General features: G+C 37.0%; 1 protein-coding gene across 3 annotated transcripts in view; it reads left to right on the forward strand.

Annotated features, from left to right (window-relative positions):
* The window catches only part of LOC150110335 (macrophage mannose receptor 1-like), a 190,681-nt gene that overhangs the window by 104,536 nt on the left and 68,926 nt on the right, over window positions 1-17,219 (forward strand). For all 3 annotated transcript variants that reach the window (XM_090393010.1, XM_090393018.1, XM_090393026.1), the window contains exons 8-9: window positions 237-502; window positions 2,201-2,375. In XM_090393010.1, the coding sequence (XP_090249136.1) occupies window positions 237-502; window positions 2,201-2,375 (441 nt within the window). The remainder of the gene's footprint in view (window positions 1-236; window positions 503-2,200; window positions 2,376-17,219) is intronic.

Here is a 17,219-nt window from a genome sequence, read left to right on the forward strand (position 1 = left end):
AAAAGTACTTGATTGGATTCCACGAGAGGAAAAACGACCACGACTCCGATCTAAATTACGGTGAATTGTTAATATCTTCACCATTGTAGGAGAAACATGGGAAAGGAGAGTCATGGACAGACGCTTTTGGAGGAATTTGGAAGTGCCTTCACCCAAAAAATAATCGACAACTTCAGGAATTGCTATAATGCTGTGTATTATGAATAGCTAAATTTTTGTTATGTTTTTCTTTATAGAACCCACACTATTGCCTCCAGAATATGATCTCGGTGAATGTAGTGATAAAAGGCTAAAAGGCTGGATGCGGCACGGATCTTCTTGCTATCAAACATTTGTCCTTCCTGAGCAACAGAAAACGTGGGATGAAGCAGAACAACATTGTAATGACTTTAGTGGTCATCTTGTGACTATCCGAGATATTTTCAACCATGTATTAATCAAATCCAATGCTATTTACCGCAAATTCAATTCATCTGCGTGGATCGGCCTCAAGAGAAATTATGTAAGTTGGTTAAAAACCGTGAAAGTATTTGAAAAGGAAATATATATACGCTAAAAATCGAATATCAGTGAAGTTTAAATTCGGTTCATTTCGTAAAATATATTTTGCCGTATATTATATTACATTAAAATTTTTAATTACTATTGTCATTTTCTATAAATATAAATTTATAAAACATTACTTCTGCTAACACAAATAATAACGATTTTTAACAGTTTTTCTATAACTATTTGAAATATGAGGACGTTTATTCTATTTGCAGATACTGGGAATGACAGGTTTTACAGATGTTTACAGTTCCGCTTTATAATATACAGGGTGAATCAGAACTCTTGGGACAAACTTTTGGGGGTGATAGAACACACTCAAACAAGCACTTTTCGTTATACAATGCATGGTCCGAACTGAAGCGGTGCAACGCTAGGGATTAGCAACTACTGTGTTAGGAAATGAAGAAACACAAGAATGACAGAGGAGATTTGAAACAATTGCAGAAATTACAGAACAGAAATTAAAGAATTTTATTGAACAAATTACAGAAACGGCTCAAAAAGAGCGACAGCAAAATTAATGCAGGCTTCACACCTTCGACGTAGTGATTGGCGTACATTGGCAAAAACACTAGGCATTTCACGTACAGCGGCAGCGGCAATAGAAATCCTGGCAATAAGGTCCTCATTGTAATCAATGGGCTACAGATCAGGCTTTTCATATGGTCCCATAGGAAAAAGTCCAGACGTGATATTTGAGGGTATTAAAAATGCTCTCACGTGTAAAGGTGCATTCGTCAGTGAATAAGACATGTGCATCAAGTCGGGCTGCACTGCAGTCTGCTGTAGGAACCACTGTGCAAAATCCAATCAAGGCGTGCACCCTCGGTCCATGGTAGGGGTGTAATCGTTCGTCTCGTAGAACTCGCCACACCGTCGATTGAGGCACACATAGGGCATGGGAAATTGCTCGCGTGCTACATTCGGGACGATCTGCATCCCCACGCAGAATTTTCCCTGTAACACGTACCATCCTTACACTCCTTGCACACCCTGTACCTTGCATGCCGCTGACAAAGGAGCCCATTTCACATAGATACCGGTGCAATCGCTGAAAGGTTTTACGATCAGGCAACGTCTGGTCGGAAAGCGCTCTCGATACAATCTTTGGGCTTCCCTCGCATTCCCGTCTGCAGCTCCGTAAATGAAATGCATGTCGGCCTTCTCCTGATTTGTGAAAGAATCCATCCTTTCTACCACTTCACGGTAGAAATAACGACAACAGCAAAAACCAGCGCTTATAACTGTTCTCTGGAAAGCGTCCTCTAGTGCTTCACCGCTTGAGTTCAGACCATGCATTGTATGACGAAAAGTGCTTGTTTGGGTGTGTTCTATCACCACTTAAAGTTTGTCCCAAGAGTTCTGAATCACCCCATGTATAGCTTATAGTTTAGTTAAAGGACTTATAAGGCAAAATTTGGCCTTGCAAAGTATAAGAATAGGAGAATTATAATGATAATAACTCATTTTTTATAGTTTAAATTTCTCTCTTAATGAGGTTATGTTAATTGTAAGGCAGCACACATTTAAGCAGCAGAGTATGCTGTATTTTAATCTCAGTTCGACATAATGCATACATACAACAATCATCTAATTTAAAGATTCTACTTTTTTTTAAAGTGGTATTATCACTTTTTTCCATTTGTAGACGGAGCAACGCTTTTCATGGACTTCTGGCTGGCCAGTAGTCTATACCGACTGGGGTAGGGACGAACCATCAGAAACCTCCTTGGGACGCCATTGCACAGTTATGACGCTCGATGGCCACTGGTTAACAAAAAACTGTCAAGAGAGACTACCTTTTATCTGCGAAGTGTCACATGGTAAGCTTTTATCTAATGCAGTTTAATCAGCCTTAGAGAATAAGACTATTCACGGAATACCGGTTTCACCAGGTATTACACCAAAATAAACACATATTTCTATCGAAGACCTTTGGCAGTAAGACTTAAATTATATCAATTCTGCATTTATGAAAAATAGCTTTAAGAATTCCATTATAAAGCAAGCCTTAAACAGGTTTAGCCAAAAAAGGCTCTAATTTCCTACAAATATCTCACTGAATTCAATGCCCATATATTGAAAGAATTTCTGAATGGATTGCTAAAGCTCTAAAACCTCTTAATATTGTATTACCGTTTCGTCTAATAAATTATAGTAGAACCAGAATAAGCACCCTCTCAAGGCATGTCCTGTTCTCAGTGAACACAAATGATGAGTCCGCCAATATGAAATAGACTGGAATACAACATCAAACATTCATACATACCACGATGGAAGAACACCGCATAGTTGAATCCAAAGAAATTATCCTAGACTCTTCTCACATAAACAGTAACGTTAGTTATAGTCTAACAGACTCACATAGCTCTGCTATCAGATACTGGCGAACTCGTAAAGTCAAACGCTCGCATATTCGCATATGCCTAACAACAGAACTTTCGCCCGGACTGTAGCTTCAGATCAAATTTAATTCCAGCTCATAATCTGTTATTGTAGTGGTACAGTATTTCTTTACGGTGTTTTTTATGTTTAATGTTCTCAGCTTGAAGAATTCGGCATTCCGACGAAATGTGTTGTGTTAAATTAAATTAATTTGTTTTTCTAATTCTCGGAATTCAGTCAGTAAATAATATGAATATATATATATATATATATATATATATATATATTAACGATACCAAACAATTTTATATTTAAGCTCGAAACCCTGATGGTTTCGACCTTTATTGAGGTGCTGTTTAAGTAAAGACCTCTCTAAAACTGAGGCGAACCCCCTACGAGTGACTGAAGGACTGTCTAACTCAGAGTTGTTCCACTGAGTGACAGGCTCACCCCGTCTCCGAGAAGACCTTACCGGCATTGGCTCTACCCAGTGGCCTCTACCTTTATAGTTAAAAATTATAAGTTATGCATTACTTCAACCTTGGTATTATCACTTCAGGGTCTGACTCCCACTGATGAGACGTCAATAATTGTCGAAACCGGTCTGTGTGGTGGCCCTTCCCTTAATGAATAGCATCATACATGTCGACAAGGAGATGTGATTTGCATTATGGGAGATACTAAGGCAAGTGTTCAGAGCTTAGTCCACCTTTACCAATAGTTGACTCAGACCTGAAAGTACTTCAGGTGCAAACTTGGCTTACTTGCTTGTTTCCTTACTTGTGGAAAAAGGATTAAAATAAAGTTCATAAAATTGCTTGATATATTTAACCTATAGATAGCAAGGCAAAGTGTTTTACCTTGGGTATAAAACTTTCTACATTCTTTGTCCACTAGGCAAGTTAGACAATAACTGAGCAATCATTCTTTTTTCCTGCGGTGGAACGTCATCCTCGTTGCGATGTTTCTCTGATCAATGTGATGACCTGTCACCTAAGGATTACCAAGCGAGATCTTTGTGACTTCTGTGACTTATTTCCTAGAACTCTGGTTTTTCCGTCTTATGATGCGAACATTTTTAATTAAACGTATCAATTAAATAATCCTTATTGATATGGAAATATTTATTCCACTTATACGTTTAACTCTTATCTGTTATATTTTATCGAATCAGTGCATATTGCAATTGTCTAATCGAAATCGCCATGTTACATTTCTGTTCATAGGAAGCGCGAAACACCTGAAACTAAGTTATCAGAATATTCCACAACTGCAAAAATAAATAAATCAGATCATATGAAACAGATGCATGCTTTTGGACCTCTTATGAAAGCTACTTTCTTTAAATTTTCTCCAAATCAAAAACTGTTTATTTTGCATTCGAAGTGTTCTACTAGCCACAGAAAAAGGTAATTTCCGAGATCTTAATTTTGCTCCTCTTCTTGTATAGAAGATAAAATAAATATAACCCAATGTGCACCATCAAATAAACTCCCAGATGGTATAAAACGTCTTATCCAAGAGAAAAACAGATTAAGGAGAAAATATCAGAGAATATCAGCGGATAAACAAGCAGTCAATAGAGCAACAAACCAGATTCGATATGTCCTAAAGGACCACTGTAACCAACTCTGGAATAAGAAAATTCACCACTTAAACACAGAGGATCAATTAATATGGAAAATGATGAAATCACTCTGGTCAAAGCGTTTTACACTTCCTCCAATCCAAGGTAAATATAGTGTTGTCTACAACGGCGAGGAAATAACTGAATCATTTGCTGACAGCCTAGAAAAACAACGCATCCCCAATTATATCAATACAGATATAAATTTCATAAGTAAAATCCACACTCAAGTGCATAAAATAACTCAAAATGCCTCACTCCAATCCAACAACAAATCCGTGTCATCAACAGAAATGTATGAGATTTTAAGAAACCTAAATAACAAAAAGGCTCCGGGTTCAGATGGAAACAAACAAGGTGCTCAAGCTACTTCGCCGCAAAGGGGTTTTGCACCTGGTAGCTATAATTAATGTCATCCTTCGGCTAAATTATTTCCTAGCGCAATGGAAAATTGCCGACGTTTCTGCCCTGTTTAAGATCACCACAAAGGGTGATCTTAAACAGGGCAGACGGAAGCGGGCATTCAGAGCATCCGGTTCATGTGGGCGCCGCGTTGGGGCGCACCGTTCATAAGTTCATTTTTAAGAAACAAAATTTTTATCATAAAAACAAAAAAATTCTTAGAATGATAAATATTAAAATAAATAAGGCCGGATACACCGAATAAAAATTTTAAAAAATTATATATTGGCGCCTCTTTGATCAGCCGGCTGTTTTTAATTTTGCAGCGACAGCAGGCTAAATGCTTGCATACAGAATGTTGTGTATACTGCAGTCTGTCTAAAGTGAAATGGTGAACGGTTTTTATGTGCAGAAACGAATTTTCGTACAAAACATTTGTTTCTAGTTAACCAGTCATATGGTATGCATCTCAGTACGCTACTGACAGTAGCGCAGTGCGGACTATTATTTCATCTCTGTGTCGTGTTGTGTAATAATTTCTTGCAGGTATAAAATAGAAATGGAATCCAAAATTTAAAAAAGAAGCCATGCAAAAGAAGCAGACGTTAAGAAACAAACTGGGGGTCTTAATAAATTTGTTAAAATATTAAAATATTCTGATTCAGATTGTAACCAACTCGATAAATCAGAAATCAGAGTTGAAGAACCGTGCACATCATCCAGTTTTCATGAAAGTTCTATTGCAACTATTGAACAAGATAAGACGCACGATTTAAGTGAAAAACAGTTAGGAGAAGATTTAGTTGTAGTTGACCAAGAAACTAACACATTGTTAGTCTTTGGAAATTTAGAAGATCCTGGTGAATGGGGAAATACTGATGAAAAATTACGAATTGTTTTAATTGAAATGGGACATGTTCAAAAGAAAAATATAATATATCCCAGAGATACATATGGTCATAAATTTGGTGACACATATTATAATAGAAAAATGGAAAACGTGAGCTCGTGCAAAAGAACATGGCTCATTTGGTGACACATATTATAATAGAAAAATGGAAAACGTGAGCTCGTGCAAAAGAACATGGCTCATTTATTCCGAAACTTTAAATTCTGTTTTTTGCTTTTGTTGCAAACCTTTCGCACCTCCCAAATCAAGTAGTCTTGTAGAAGGTTATAACGATTGGAGAAATGTAAGTACAACTTTGCATAGACATGAGGCTAGTTTAACTCACATGAAAAATTTCTTAAAATGGAAGAAGTGGATAAAAATTTAAAAAACAAAACTACTATTGATTGCCAGACTGAATGGAAAAGAAACACTGGACGAGTGTTTTAGAACGCTTGATTGAAATTATAAAATTCCTTGGTAGCCAAAATTTAGCTTCGCGGATCATCTGATAAATTATATGAAAGGAATAACAGCAATTTTTAAAATTTGTCGAACTGTTTGCTAAGTTTGATCCCGTTATGGAAAATCATGTTGAAAGGGCCCTACAACGAAACAATAGAGTATACTATTTGAGTAAAGACAGTCAAAATGGAATATTGGAAACTTTAAGTAACGCAATTAGGGATACAATTTTATTATCAATTCGAAAATCTAAATATTTTCCATAATTTTAGACTGCATACCTGATGTAAGTAAAACAGAAGAAATGGCCATTATTATTCGCTTTGTTTCCTGTGACAATGGAATTGTCAAGATCAGTAAAAACTTATCAGGTTTTGCAGATATATCAGATTCCACAGGACGTGGTTTATGCGCAACAATAATGGAACAACTGGAGAAATGGAACATTCCCATTGAAGACATGCGAGGTCAAGGGTATGACAATGGGGCAAATATAAAAGGGAAAAATATGGGCTCCAAAATTTGCTTTTGAACAAACATTCTCGAGCTTTTTACGTGTCATGTGCTGCTCATACTCTAAATGTAACCATGCAGCCAAAGTGAATGCAGATACAATTAGTTTCTTTGCAATTATTCAAGAAATATACAATTTCTTTTCATTCTCTTACAAACGTTGGGCAATCCTTTTAAAGTTTGTAAAAAAATTAATATTGAAACAGCCATCAGAAACGCGATGGGAAAGTAAAATTAATGCAATCCGCCCTCTACTATATCAGTTACGAGAAATTTACGATGCACTTTTTGAAATTTTAAATAATGAAAATTTTAATAAAGAAACTCAGCATGAAGCACAAGCATTATGTGCTAAAATGAAGGACTACAAATTTATTTGCTCTCTTATAACTTGGCATGATTTACTTAACAGAATAATCCCTGTGAGTAAAAATGCTTCAAGACAAAAATATGAACATTAGACTTGCTTTAGAATCTATTGAAAACTGAAAAATATTCTTACAAGAGTATTGATCAGATACAAACTTTAAAGAAGTTCTAAAATGGCAAAAGAACCGAAGAGGTGGACGGAGAACAAGAATTTAAAACTGGCACGGAAGTCCGACGAGGAAAGAAGATACGACAATTTGTCTACGGGCTTCATGACGAAACGCCACAATCGCCAGAAGATAAATTTAGAGCGAATGTGTTTTATACACTTCTAGACGTAGCAGTGTGTTCGTTAATAGAACGTTTTGAACAACTAAAACATATTATGATAATTTCAATTTCTTGTATAGATTACTGCAAATTAATAACGAACATACAACAATTCTAAGAACGACGATACATTGCGCCCTTCGATTGGAATAGGCCTAAGTTCGATTCTTGTCGCGACGGGAGAAATTTTTATCTGGACGATTTCAATCGAAGGTGAGATAGCCGATCTCATACGGAGTTAGCAGGGTTTTTTCTCCCAGAAACTCGGGTTTTTCATCCCGCATACAGACAAATCGGCCGTTCAGAACACACGCAATTTACAGACAAAAAATACTAGTTGCGGTGGGCGGTAGATGGCGTTGATGGAGATGATTCGTAGTAGAGGTTCGGTGTAGTGGTTGAGACAGTTGTAGGTATCCTCCCGCCAAGAGTCTTCTGACTCCTTGGAGGTATCAGGAATAATAATAATAATAATAAATAATAATTTACGAAAAAATTGTGACGATTTAGAGATTCTCTTGGAGGACGGTGACAATAAAGACGTAAATGCAATAGAACTATGTGACGAGTTATGTGCTTTCCGGGATATTTTTCGGAAGGATCATTTAAATATTCAAAACCCTTTCGATATTCTTAATTTTATTGTGTCCAATAATTTATCTTTCCCTAATTTTTCAATTACTTTAAGAATACTATGAACCTTACCTGTTAGTGTAGCGAGCGGTGAACGTTCCTTTTCCAAGTTGAAATTGATTAAAACCTACTTAAGAAAACAAGTATATCACAAAAAAGGCTTGTTAGTTTGGCGTTAATAGCTATTGAAAATGATATATATATAATTAAAACAATTCAAGTATAGTTATGTAATTTAATTCATTTTCTGTTATTCTGTAAGGATGTTATTTTTTGAATATTTATATTAAATGTTCTAATTATTTATGAATTCTTTTCTTATTTTCTCATCTATCTTGAGTTTCTTTTATTTTCCTAAAAGATAGTTCCACTTATAAAAATTATTAAAATTTTTTACAAGTTACTAAGAATTTAGTAACTTGTAAAATGCAAGAATTTTTTTAAACTTTAGTTCAAATAAATTTTAACTTTAATTAAAATTCATTTTAATTTTGTTAGCGATTCGGGTCAGTGAGAAGGCTATAATCCCTGTATCATTATATTCAACGATTAAAGTGAAGTGGCTTTATCAATTTTTGCTTTAACTTTTGAGAATTTTTTGAATATTCGGGTTTTTAACAATTGTCCTGCCTAGTCAACACCCCTGGTTCGTTACGTTTAGCGAACTAACGTATAGCTGTTCTGTCAAAATGTATTTAAAAAATTTAAAATAATTTAAATTTTTATTATCGTAAAAGAATCACACACGCCAAAATCCTTACAGGGGAGCTTAGATAGACATTGCATGCGGGCGGCAAAGTCCCTCGCGCCGGCTCTGATCTTAAATATGCCTTTGTGCTTCTTACATAAACAGCGAACCGGAAGTATAACAGTAGTTCATTTGATCTTTATGCTTTTCATATTTAAAATTATATTAATTGATAAGTTTTAATGCACTATGCCCTCCTAAATATTCTCTACATAATAAAATTTCAATCAGGCAGATTGACGTCAAAGTTGTAGCTCAGGTTGCATAAACCACACGACAGCACATCATCATCATCATCATCAAATTCCTGATATGTACCATTGAGGGGGTGTATTGGATATGAAAATACTACATGAAAAACTTATATAATTTCTAACTTCGTATCTACAATTTTCCTACAAATCAATCTGTTACCTGTCAAGATCTTACATTTCTATCTTATAAGGCACTTTTTACTTTATTAATCCACGTATATCGTGGTCCTTCTCTAGGTCTTTTTCCTTCCTACCTGGAAGAGAGAGAGCACTTGTTTTGCTAATCTTTCCTCTCTCCCATTCTATTTAAATGACCATTTTAGCAGAGATTAGCTCTGTTAGCACATTCCTGGATCCTAACAATGTTAAGTTCTTTACTAATATCCTCGTTTTTAATATGATGTTGCCACTGATGCTATCTGTTCCCGTCTCTAATCTTTCTCAGTACTCTCATATGTGTTGTCTCTAGTCATTGGTGAAATGTTTTATTTCTAACCCAGCTCTCTGATCCATATGTTAAAAGTGGTTTGAACAGTCTTGTATGCAGCTAGTGTTTAGTGTTTTGACTAATTGCTCTCTTATTCCATATACGTTTATTCAAATGACTTCCTACAGTATCAACTTTATTGATTCTGTTGTCTATTTCCGGATTTAATTTACCATTTTCACTAAAAATCGCCTAAATAGCTGAAACGTTTTACTTGTTCTATAGGTTCTCCATTTACAATGTTGTTGATATTTTCGATGCCTCTGCCTATTTTCATTGTCTTTGTCTTGTTAGTGCTGATCGTCATACCAAATCTATTACAACAGTTTTCCAATTTAGTCAGAGAATCCAGTAGACTTGTAAATGATTTATTTAGAAATATAACATCATCTGTATGAAGTAAACAGCTGAGATTAACATTTCCAATTTGATTGTCAGGTTTAATACCACTTTTTTTTCAATATGATCCATATAGTTAATTAATAACAGTGGGTATAATTACATCCTTGACTGACATGCGATTTAACATGAAACCATCTTCTTGTACTTCCTTTAATTTTAACTGCACTTACAACTCGAATAAAAACTGTGTACAGTATTGTTTGGTATAATCATCCAGTGATACCATGCAACAGTAGCGTTTTGAATAGCTTTTCTCTTGGCACCTTGTGATATGCCTTTTCCATATCTACAAAACTTAAATAGAGATGTATGCTATATTCTCAAGATTTCTCAAGCAGTGACGCACCCAGGGAAGGGACCAATGGGCCCTGGCACCCTCAAAAAGAAAATGGAAAAAACACTGGAAAATTTTACAAAAATCGTTTCCTAATTAAAACTTTTTTTTATTATCTATGTTGTGTCTTCTATATCTATACTTCTTATGAATTAGCGGCCACATAAGGTGGGAATACCCTATAGCTCCTCTGCTGTGAACGCAAGGCGAACGAAGTAGTGCACTTGCTGACCGAGCGCTACTTCGTTTACCCGAGCCAGGCCAGAGGAGATCGCTGGTATCATGTATTGGCAATCACTGCAGATGCTCAGTCATAGGTCGTATGCAATGTAGTGTGCATTCTCAAATCGTCTACTCAACTCGGCCCCCCAAGATTAAATCAAGATTGCGCTACTGTTCTCAAGTATTTGTCGTAAAGTTAAAATCTGATCCTGACAGCCCTCTATTTGGCCTGAATCCAGCTTGTTCTTCACCAAGCTTCCCTTCCATAATCTTTCTCAATCGTTTCTCAAGTATATTTGCATTACTCTTACCAAGAATACGCAGTAGGGAAATACCTCTGTATTTCATATATTCCATTTTTTTCCCTCTTGTATATGGGTACTATGAGAGCTATACTGCAATTATCTGGATTTTTCTCTCTGTCCAGGCCTTCTGAAACAAGCAGTGATAACAGCACAGTAGTAAAAACACTCAAAGGCCATGAAATCAGGAAAACATATCCATACTTGAAGTAGAAAAAACCATCAAAAGCCTGAAATGTGAAAAAGCAGCAGGAGTAGATGATACCCGACCAGAAATGCTCACGTATGGAGGTAGAGTAGTCTTGCAGTGGCTGCACTTCATAGTTCAGAAGGCCTGGACAGAGGGGACAAATTCCAGATGATTGGAGTACAGCTCTCACAATACCCATATATAAAAAAGGAAATAAAACTGAATGTGAGAATTAAGATGTATTTCCCTACTGAGTATTCCTAGGAAGATTTATGCAAGTATACTTGAAAAACTGTTGAGAAGAATTGTGGAAGAAACGCTTTGTGAAGAACAAGCTGGATTCAGGCCAAATAGAGGCTGTCAGGATCAGATTTTCACTTTACAACAAATGGTTAAGAAATCATGAGAATATAACAAAGATCTGCAGTTAAGTTTTATTGATCTGAAAAAGGCATATGACTAGGTGCCAAAAAAGAGAAGTATTTCAAACACTACATTGTATGGTATTCAATGGGCATGTATCAAACAATACGTAGTCTTTATTTAAGTTGTAAATCAGCTGTTAGAATTTAAGGAAGTACAGGAAGATGGTTTAATATTAAATCTAGTGTGAGACAAGGATGTACATTATTCCCTCTGTTATTCATTATCTATATGGATCACATTATGAAGGAAAGTGGTATTAAACCTGATATCAAAATTGGAGATGTTAATCTCAGCTCTTTACTTTATGTAGACGATGTTATACTTTAAATAAATCCGCTACAAATCTGCACAATTCCCTGACACTAAATAAAATAACTGCTGTAATACATTTGGTATGAAGGTCAGCACTAACCAGACAAAGACAATAAAAAATGGCATAAGCATTGAAAATATCAACGGCATTGCAAATGGAGAACCTATATAACAAGTAAAACATTCCAGCTACTTAGGCAAGATTTTTAATGAAGTTGGTAAATGAAATATGGAAATAGACAACAGATTCAATAAAGCTGATATAGTAGGAAGTCAACTGAATAACCGTATATGGAATAACAGAGGAATTAGTCAAAACACTAAATTAGCTGTATACAAGATTCAGTTCGAACCAATTAATTTACAGTTCGAACCAATATCATATTAAAAACGAGTATATTAGTAAAGCACTTAACATTTTCAGGATCCAGGAATGTGTTAGCAGAGCTAATCTCAGCTAGAATGGTCTCAAACAGAATGGAGAGGAAAGATTAGCAAAACAAGTCCTCTCTTCCGGTAGGCAGGAAGAAGCCCTAGAGGAGGACCAAGATATACGTGGACTGATACAGTAAAATATGCCTTATAAGATAGAAATGTAACATCTGATAAGGTCTTGACAGGTAACAGATTGATTTGGAGGAGAATTGTAGATAGGAAGTTAGTAATTATGTAAGTTTTTCATGTAGAACTATCATACCCCAACCCCCCCCTCGATGGTACATATCACAAAATTGATGATGATGATGATGATGATGCCTGTCGTGTGGTTTGTGCAACCTGAGACACAATATTGGCATCAATGTGCCCATATGATTATATTTTATTACGTAGTGAATTTTGAAGGGTGCATAGAGCATCAACACTAATCCTAAATCGGTCCAGTGCAATTAACTGTAGGATAACTTTAATTTAATGGATGTGGCGTTTGCACACCATCGCGCTAGGCCGCACGAAGGAAGTCTTGGTTTCGAGTCTAGTCGGCGACTAGAGGAAATTTTTCTAAGCCTTTTTTCGACCGGTTCCCGAGTTAGTCGATCTCTGGCACGGGCAAGCAGGTTTTTCCTCCCGGAAACTCGGGTTTTTCGTCCTGTAAACTCAAGAAAATCGACCGTAGAACCCACATTATTTCAGACATTAAATATATTGTGTTAGGGTTAGTCACCACGAGATGGCGGCACATTTGAGCCGTCTCTCTTCACTGCGTACCGCTTAATTAGTGATAGGCTTGGGCCATCTGTCTCTGATTGGGTACCAGTGGAGATTGAACTGCCCACTCAGTCTCCAAAAAGTTAGATAGGGCTAAATGGCCTCGCCTACTCCCGTAAATACGGGAATAAAAAGGCGTTAGCTGATTTTTTTTTTCTGATTTGATAAATATGAAAAGCATATCTGAGTGGATTTGATATTTATGCTGTGCTATGAGAGATCTAGGGAAATACTTCTGCAATTCTCACATTCAGTTTTATTTCCTTTTTTTATATACGGATACTATGAGAGCTCTATTCCAATCATCTGGAATTCGTCCTTCTGTCCAGGTCTTCCTAACTATGCAGAGCAGCCAATTCAAGACTTTTATACCGCCATATTTCAGCATTTCTGGTAGAATATAATCTAATTCAGTTACCTTTCCACATATCAGACTTTGGATGGCATGTTTTACGTCAAGTATGGATATGTATTCCTGATTGCATGCCTGTTAAGTTTTTTAGTAAAGTGCTGTCATCACTGCTTGTGCTTATTTCGTTTAGCAATTGTTCGAAGTAATTACTCCATACACCAAGGATATCATTTTTCGCCAGTTGTCATGTCAACTTTATCATCTTTGTCATCTCTAATTACTTTTCCAACACTATTTCTTCCATTTCGGAGCTTTTTCCATACCTCAAGAATATTTTTCCACCTTCTTGATATTTACTTTCTATGTTCGTACCAACCATGACTTTTGTTTAGCTAGTTTTACACAGTGTTCAGCTTCCTTCCACTTGTACCTGTATTATCTAAGAGTACAAGTTGACTTTTTGCAAGGAAATTTTGATATGATTTCTTATTTTCCTTCACTGTCTCTTTAACTACTTGTGTCTAGCATGGAGTTCTGATTTTTCTATCCTTGCAGACAATCTCACCATATGCTTCTCTATCTGAATCAAACAATGTTTTCTTCAGAGCTTGCCACTGATTCTCCAAAATTTATTTCCTGTTCTCAAACTCTTTCATTTTTTCTTGAATAATATTTCTGTATTTTAGTCTACGGTTTAAATCTGAATGCTGCTCAACTTTTAGTCGCTTTAAAATTTTCTTATATGTTCTACTTTCCAGTATGAAATTCAATTTTATCCTTCTCAAGACGAAATGGTGATCACTTCCAATTTTAAATCCTCTGTATATTCTAGTGTCCTGTATCAGTGAGAAAACACCGCTGTGAACTATAACGTAGTCAATGAGACTTTTCCTATTCCTTGCCTCTTCTATCCATGTGAATGTACGCACATTTTTATGTTGGATCATTGCGTTTGTAGTAACCAGTACATGTTCTGATCAGAAATCTAACAGGTATTTGCCATTATTATTGCTTTGCTCTTTCTCTCAAATTTTTCCAAAATATTTTTGTATGTCTGACAATCGTTTCCTATTCTGATATTTAGATCCCCAACAAGCACCAACTTTTCCTTTTTCATTGTGTCAGTTACTTTCTCGAAATCCTCAAAAAATTCCTCCACTTCTAAATTAATGTAACCATGCTTGGGACCATAGGCATAAATAAGTCTCATTGTCTAGTTTCCCATTCTGATATTTGCCCGCATCACTCTACTTGATATTTGCCTATATCATTCTACTTGATACTGCTTTCCATTCAAGAAGATTAGCCTCGTATTTTGTGTTCAATACTATAGCTGTACCATCTTTTTCCTGATTGTTATTGCCTGAATACCACATTTTGTATTTATTGCTGAGAAAAATCCGACCAGATTTTGTCTATTTTTGTTTCAGGCACCCATATTTTATCGATCTGGTATTTATCCAATTCCTCAACTTGCTCCATTTCTTTATGTTGATAGTACCTATCTTGAAATCGTCTGATGGGGTCTGTTTCATGATTTGTTCCAGTAGCTGACTTATTTGCTGTTTCCTGATTCCCTGGCGATGACAATCGGTGCCTTATTTAACCGGGCGAAGCCCCAGCATTCATGAAATTCTGTCATGTTGTACCATCATTACTTTATTATTCTAACTGTAGTAAGAAACTGGCTACATATTTCCTGCGAGAAAATAAATGAATCCACGCACAAGCATTTTACCGATCTAAACCAGCCCAGCCCTACTTCTGTATGACGTTGCCTGCCTTCCGTAAAACAAATACTAAACCTAGGCAAAAGAGTCAATAACCTCGAGTAACAGCTTAATGCCATGATCGATACCTTCTCCTCCAAAATTGGAAAGTTGGAAAGTTGGTCATTGATCCTCTAAGCTCGAGAGGATCAATGACCAACGCCCGACCGCAAGTGCGCCCGTGCCTGCTAACGAACTTTGTGAACTAATCACATCATCGGTACACGAGTCGCTCGAGGCCGAAAATAGGAAACTCAACAGTGTTATCCTGAACTTTCCAACGGAAAACGGTAAATCTTTAAAAGAAGACGTCGGCAAACTTGCAGGAGAATGCAATTTCGATCCCAGAAATATCGTCAATGCCATCATATCGGACCCATGAATAAAAGAAAGGACGGTACGGACCTTTCCATGTCTCGAGAAAGTGACCTGCGACTCACCAACACAACGAAATTTATAACAGCGATAAACAACAATCTAAACGACACTTGCCCCCAGTCGCGCATACGTGTTCGACCCGATTTAACCTTTGCCCAGAGAAAAAAAAGACGCCAACTCCGAAGACAACTAGAAGAAAAACGCTATAATGGAGACAACAGTTGGGTGATAGACTACAAACAATCCAAACTAGTACAAAAACCAATTGACGCCACCAGCAGCCACCAAGGATACCAGCATGCAGACACTGCATAGGAAACGTGCAAGACCCTTGGGGTCAAGTCCTGGCCTCACAGAATCTTGCATATCCACTTCGCCAACATCCGCAGTCTCAACTCCAAACTTAATAGCAGCCATTTCCATCTGCAGTCCACCAAACCCTACCTACTCTTTTTAACAGAAACTCAAATCTCACCTTCCCCTAGCAATATTCATATCAACCTTCTTAACTATACACTATTTAACTCCTTTGGACCCAAGAGAGTTTATCCGCTCTGACATACCCTGCCAGAGAGCAACTAATTTATAATCGCCCAAGTTGGACCTCCGACGATATCCCTCCCCCACTCAGTGAAATTCATCTGCTGTCTCTATCGCTCTCCTAATACCACCAATCACTCTGAACCCTTTCATTTCCTCTCCCTAAAAGTCGATCTTCTCTAGTCCAACTCTCCTAACAGCAAAATCATCCTCCTGGGTGGTTTCAACGTCCATTACACCAATTGACTTTCCTCTTCCAGATATACAGATCCTGCAGTCAGAGATGCTGAAACATTTGCAGTCACCAATGACCTCACTCAAATTGTTCAAAAACAGACCAGAATACCAGATAACCCAAACTACTCCCAAATACCCTAGATCTCTTCCTTTCTAATGACTCCTCCAAATATGCAGTGAATGTAGTGAGCTCGCTGGCCAATTCTGACCTCAACTTAGTGCTCATCTCCTCCTCCATGCAACAGTGCTTACACACAAGAGTAGTTTGGCATTATAACAGTGCCAAATGGGACAGTCTCCGAGATTACTGTGGTTCATTCCCATGGTTAGAGTATTTTTTCCGGTCTTCCAGTCCAAACATATGCGCTGAACGCATCACCAAAGTCATTCTCACTGGGATGAAAACATATATTCCCCACACTACTCAAACCTGTCGACACCTACCTAAACCCTGGTTTTCCAAAATATGTGCCAAGGCTGTACAAATTAAAAATGAGGCATACCACAACCGCTCAATTCAAGAACCCCATCCTCATTCAATGCCTATACTGAAGCCCGTAACAAATGCAAGAAAATTATCAATACTTCTAAATAAGTATTTGAACGGGCCAAAAGCAGGAAACTTGCAGCCTGTCCAAACGGCAGCCGTTTGGACAGGCTGCAAGTTTCCTGCGTTTGGACAGGCTGCAAGGCTCTTGACAAGGCAATTGGCCGTAACTTTTTCCCTACACTATTCCCACCTGCATCACACCCAGATGGCTCAATTGCAACTAACCCATAGAAAAAGCTAATCTCCTGCTATCACTTATTGTCTCCAATGCACACATAACTGACAATGGCAAATGGCCTTCCGTCATTCCAACTGCCCAACATTCAATGCCCTCTGTATCCTTTG

This window comes from Typopeltis vanoorti, chromosome 1 (genome assembly GCF_054136105.1).
Source record: "Typopeltis vanoorti isolate ZY-2024b chromosome 1, IOZ_Tvanoo_1.0, whole genome shotgun sequence".
NCBI classification, from domain to species: domain Eukaryota; kingdom Metazoa; phylum Arthropoda; class Arachnida; order Uropygi; family Thelyphonidae; genus Typopeltis; species Typopeltis vanoorti.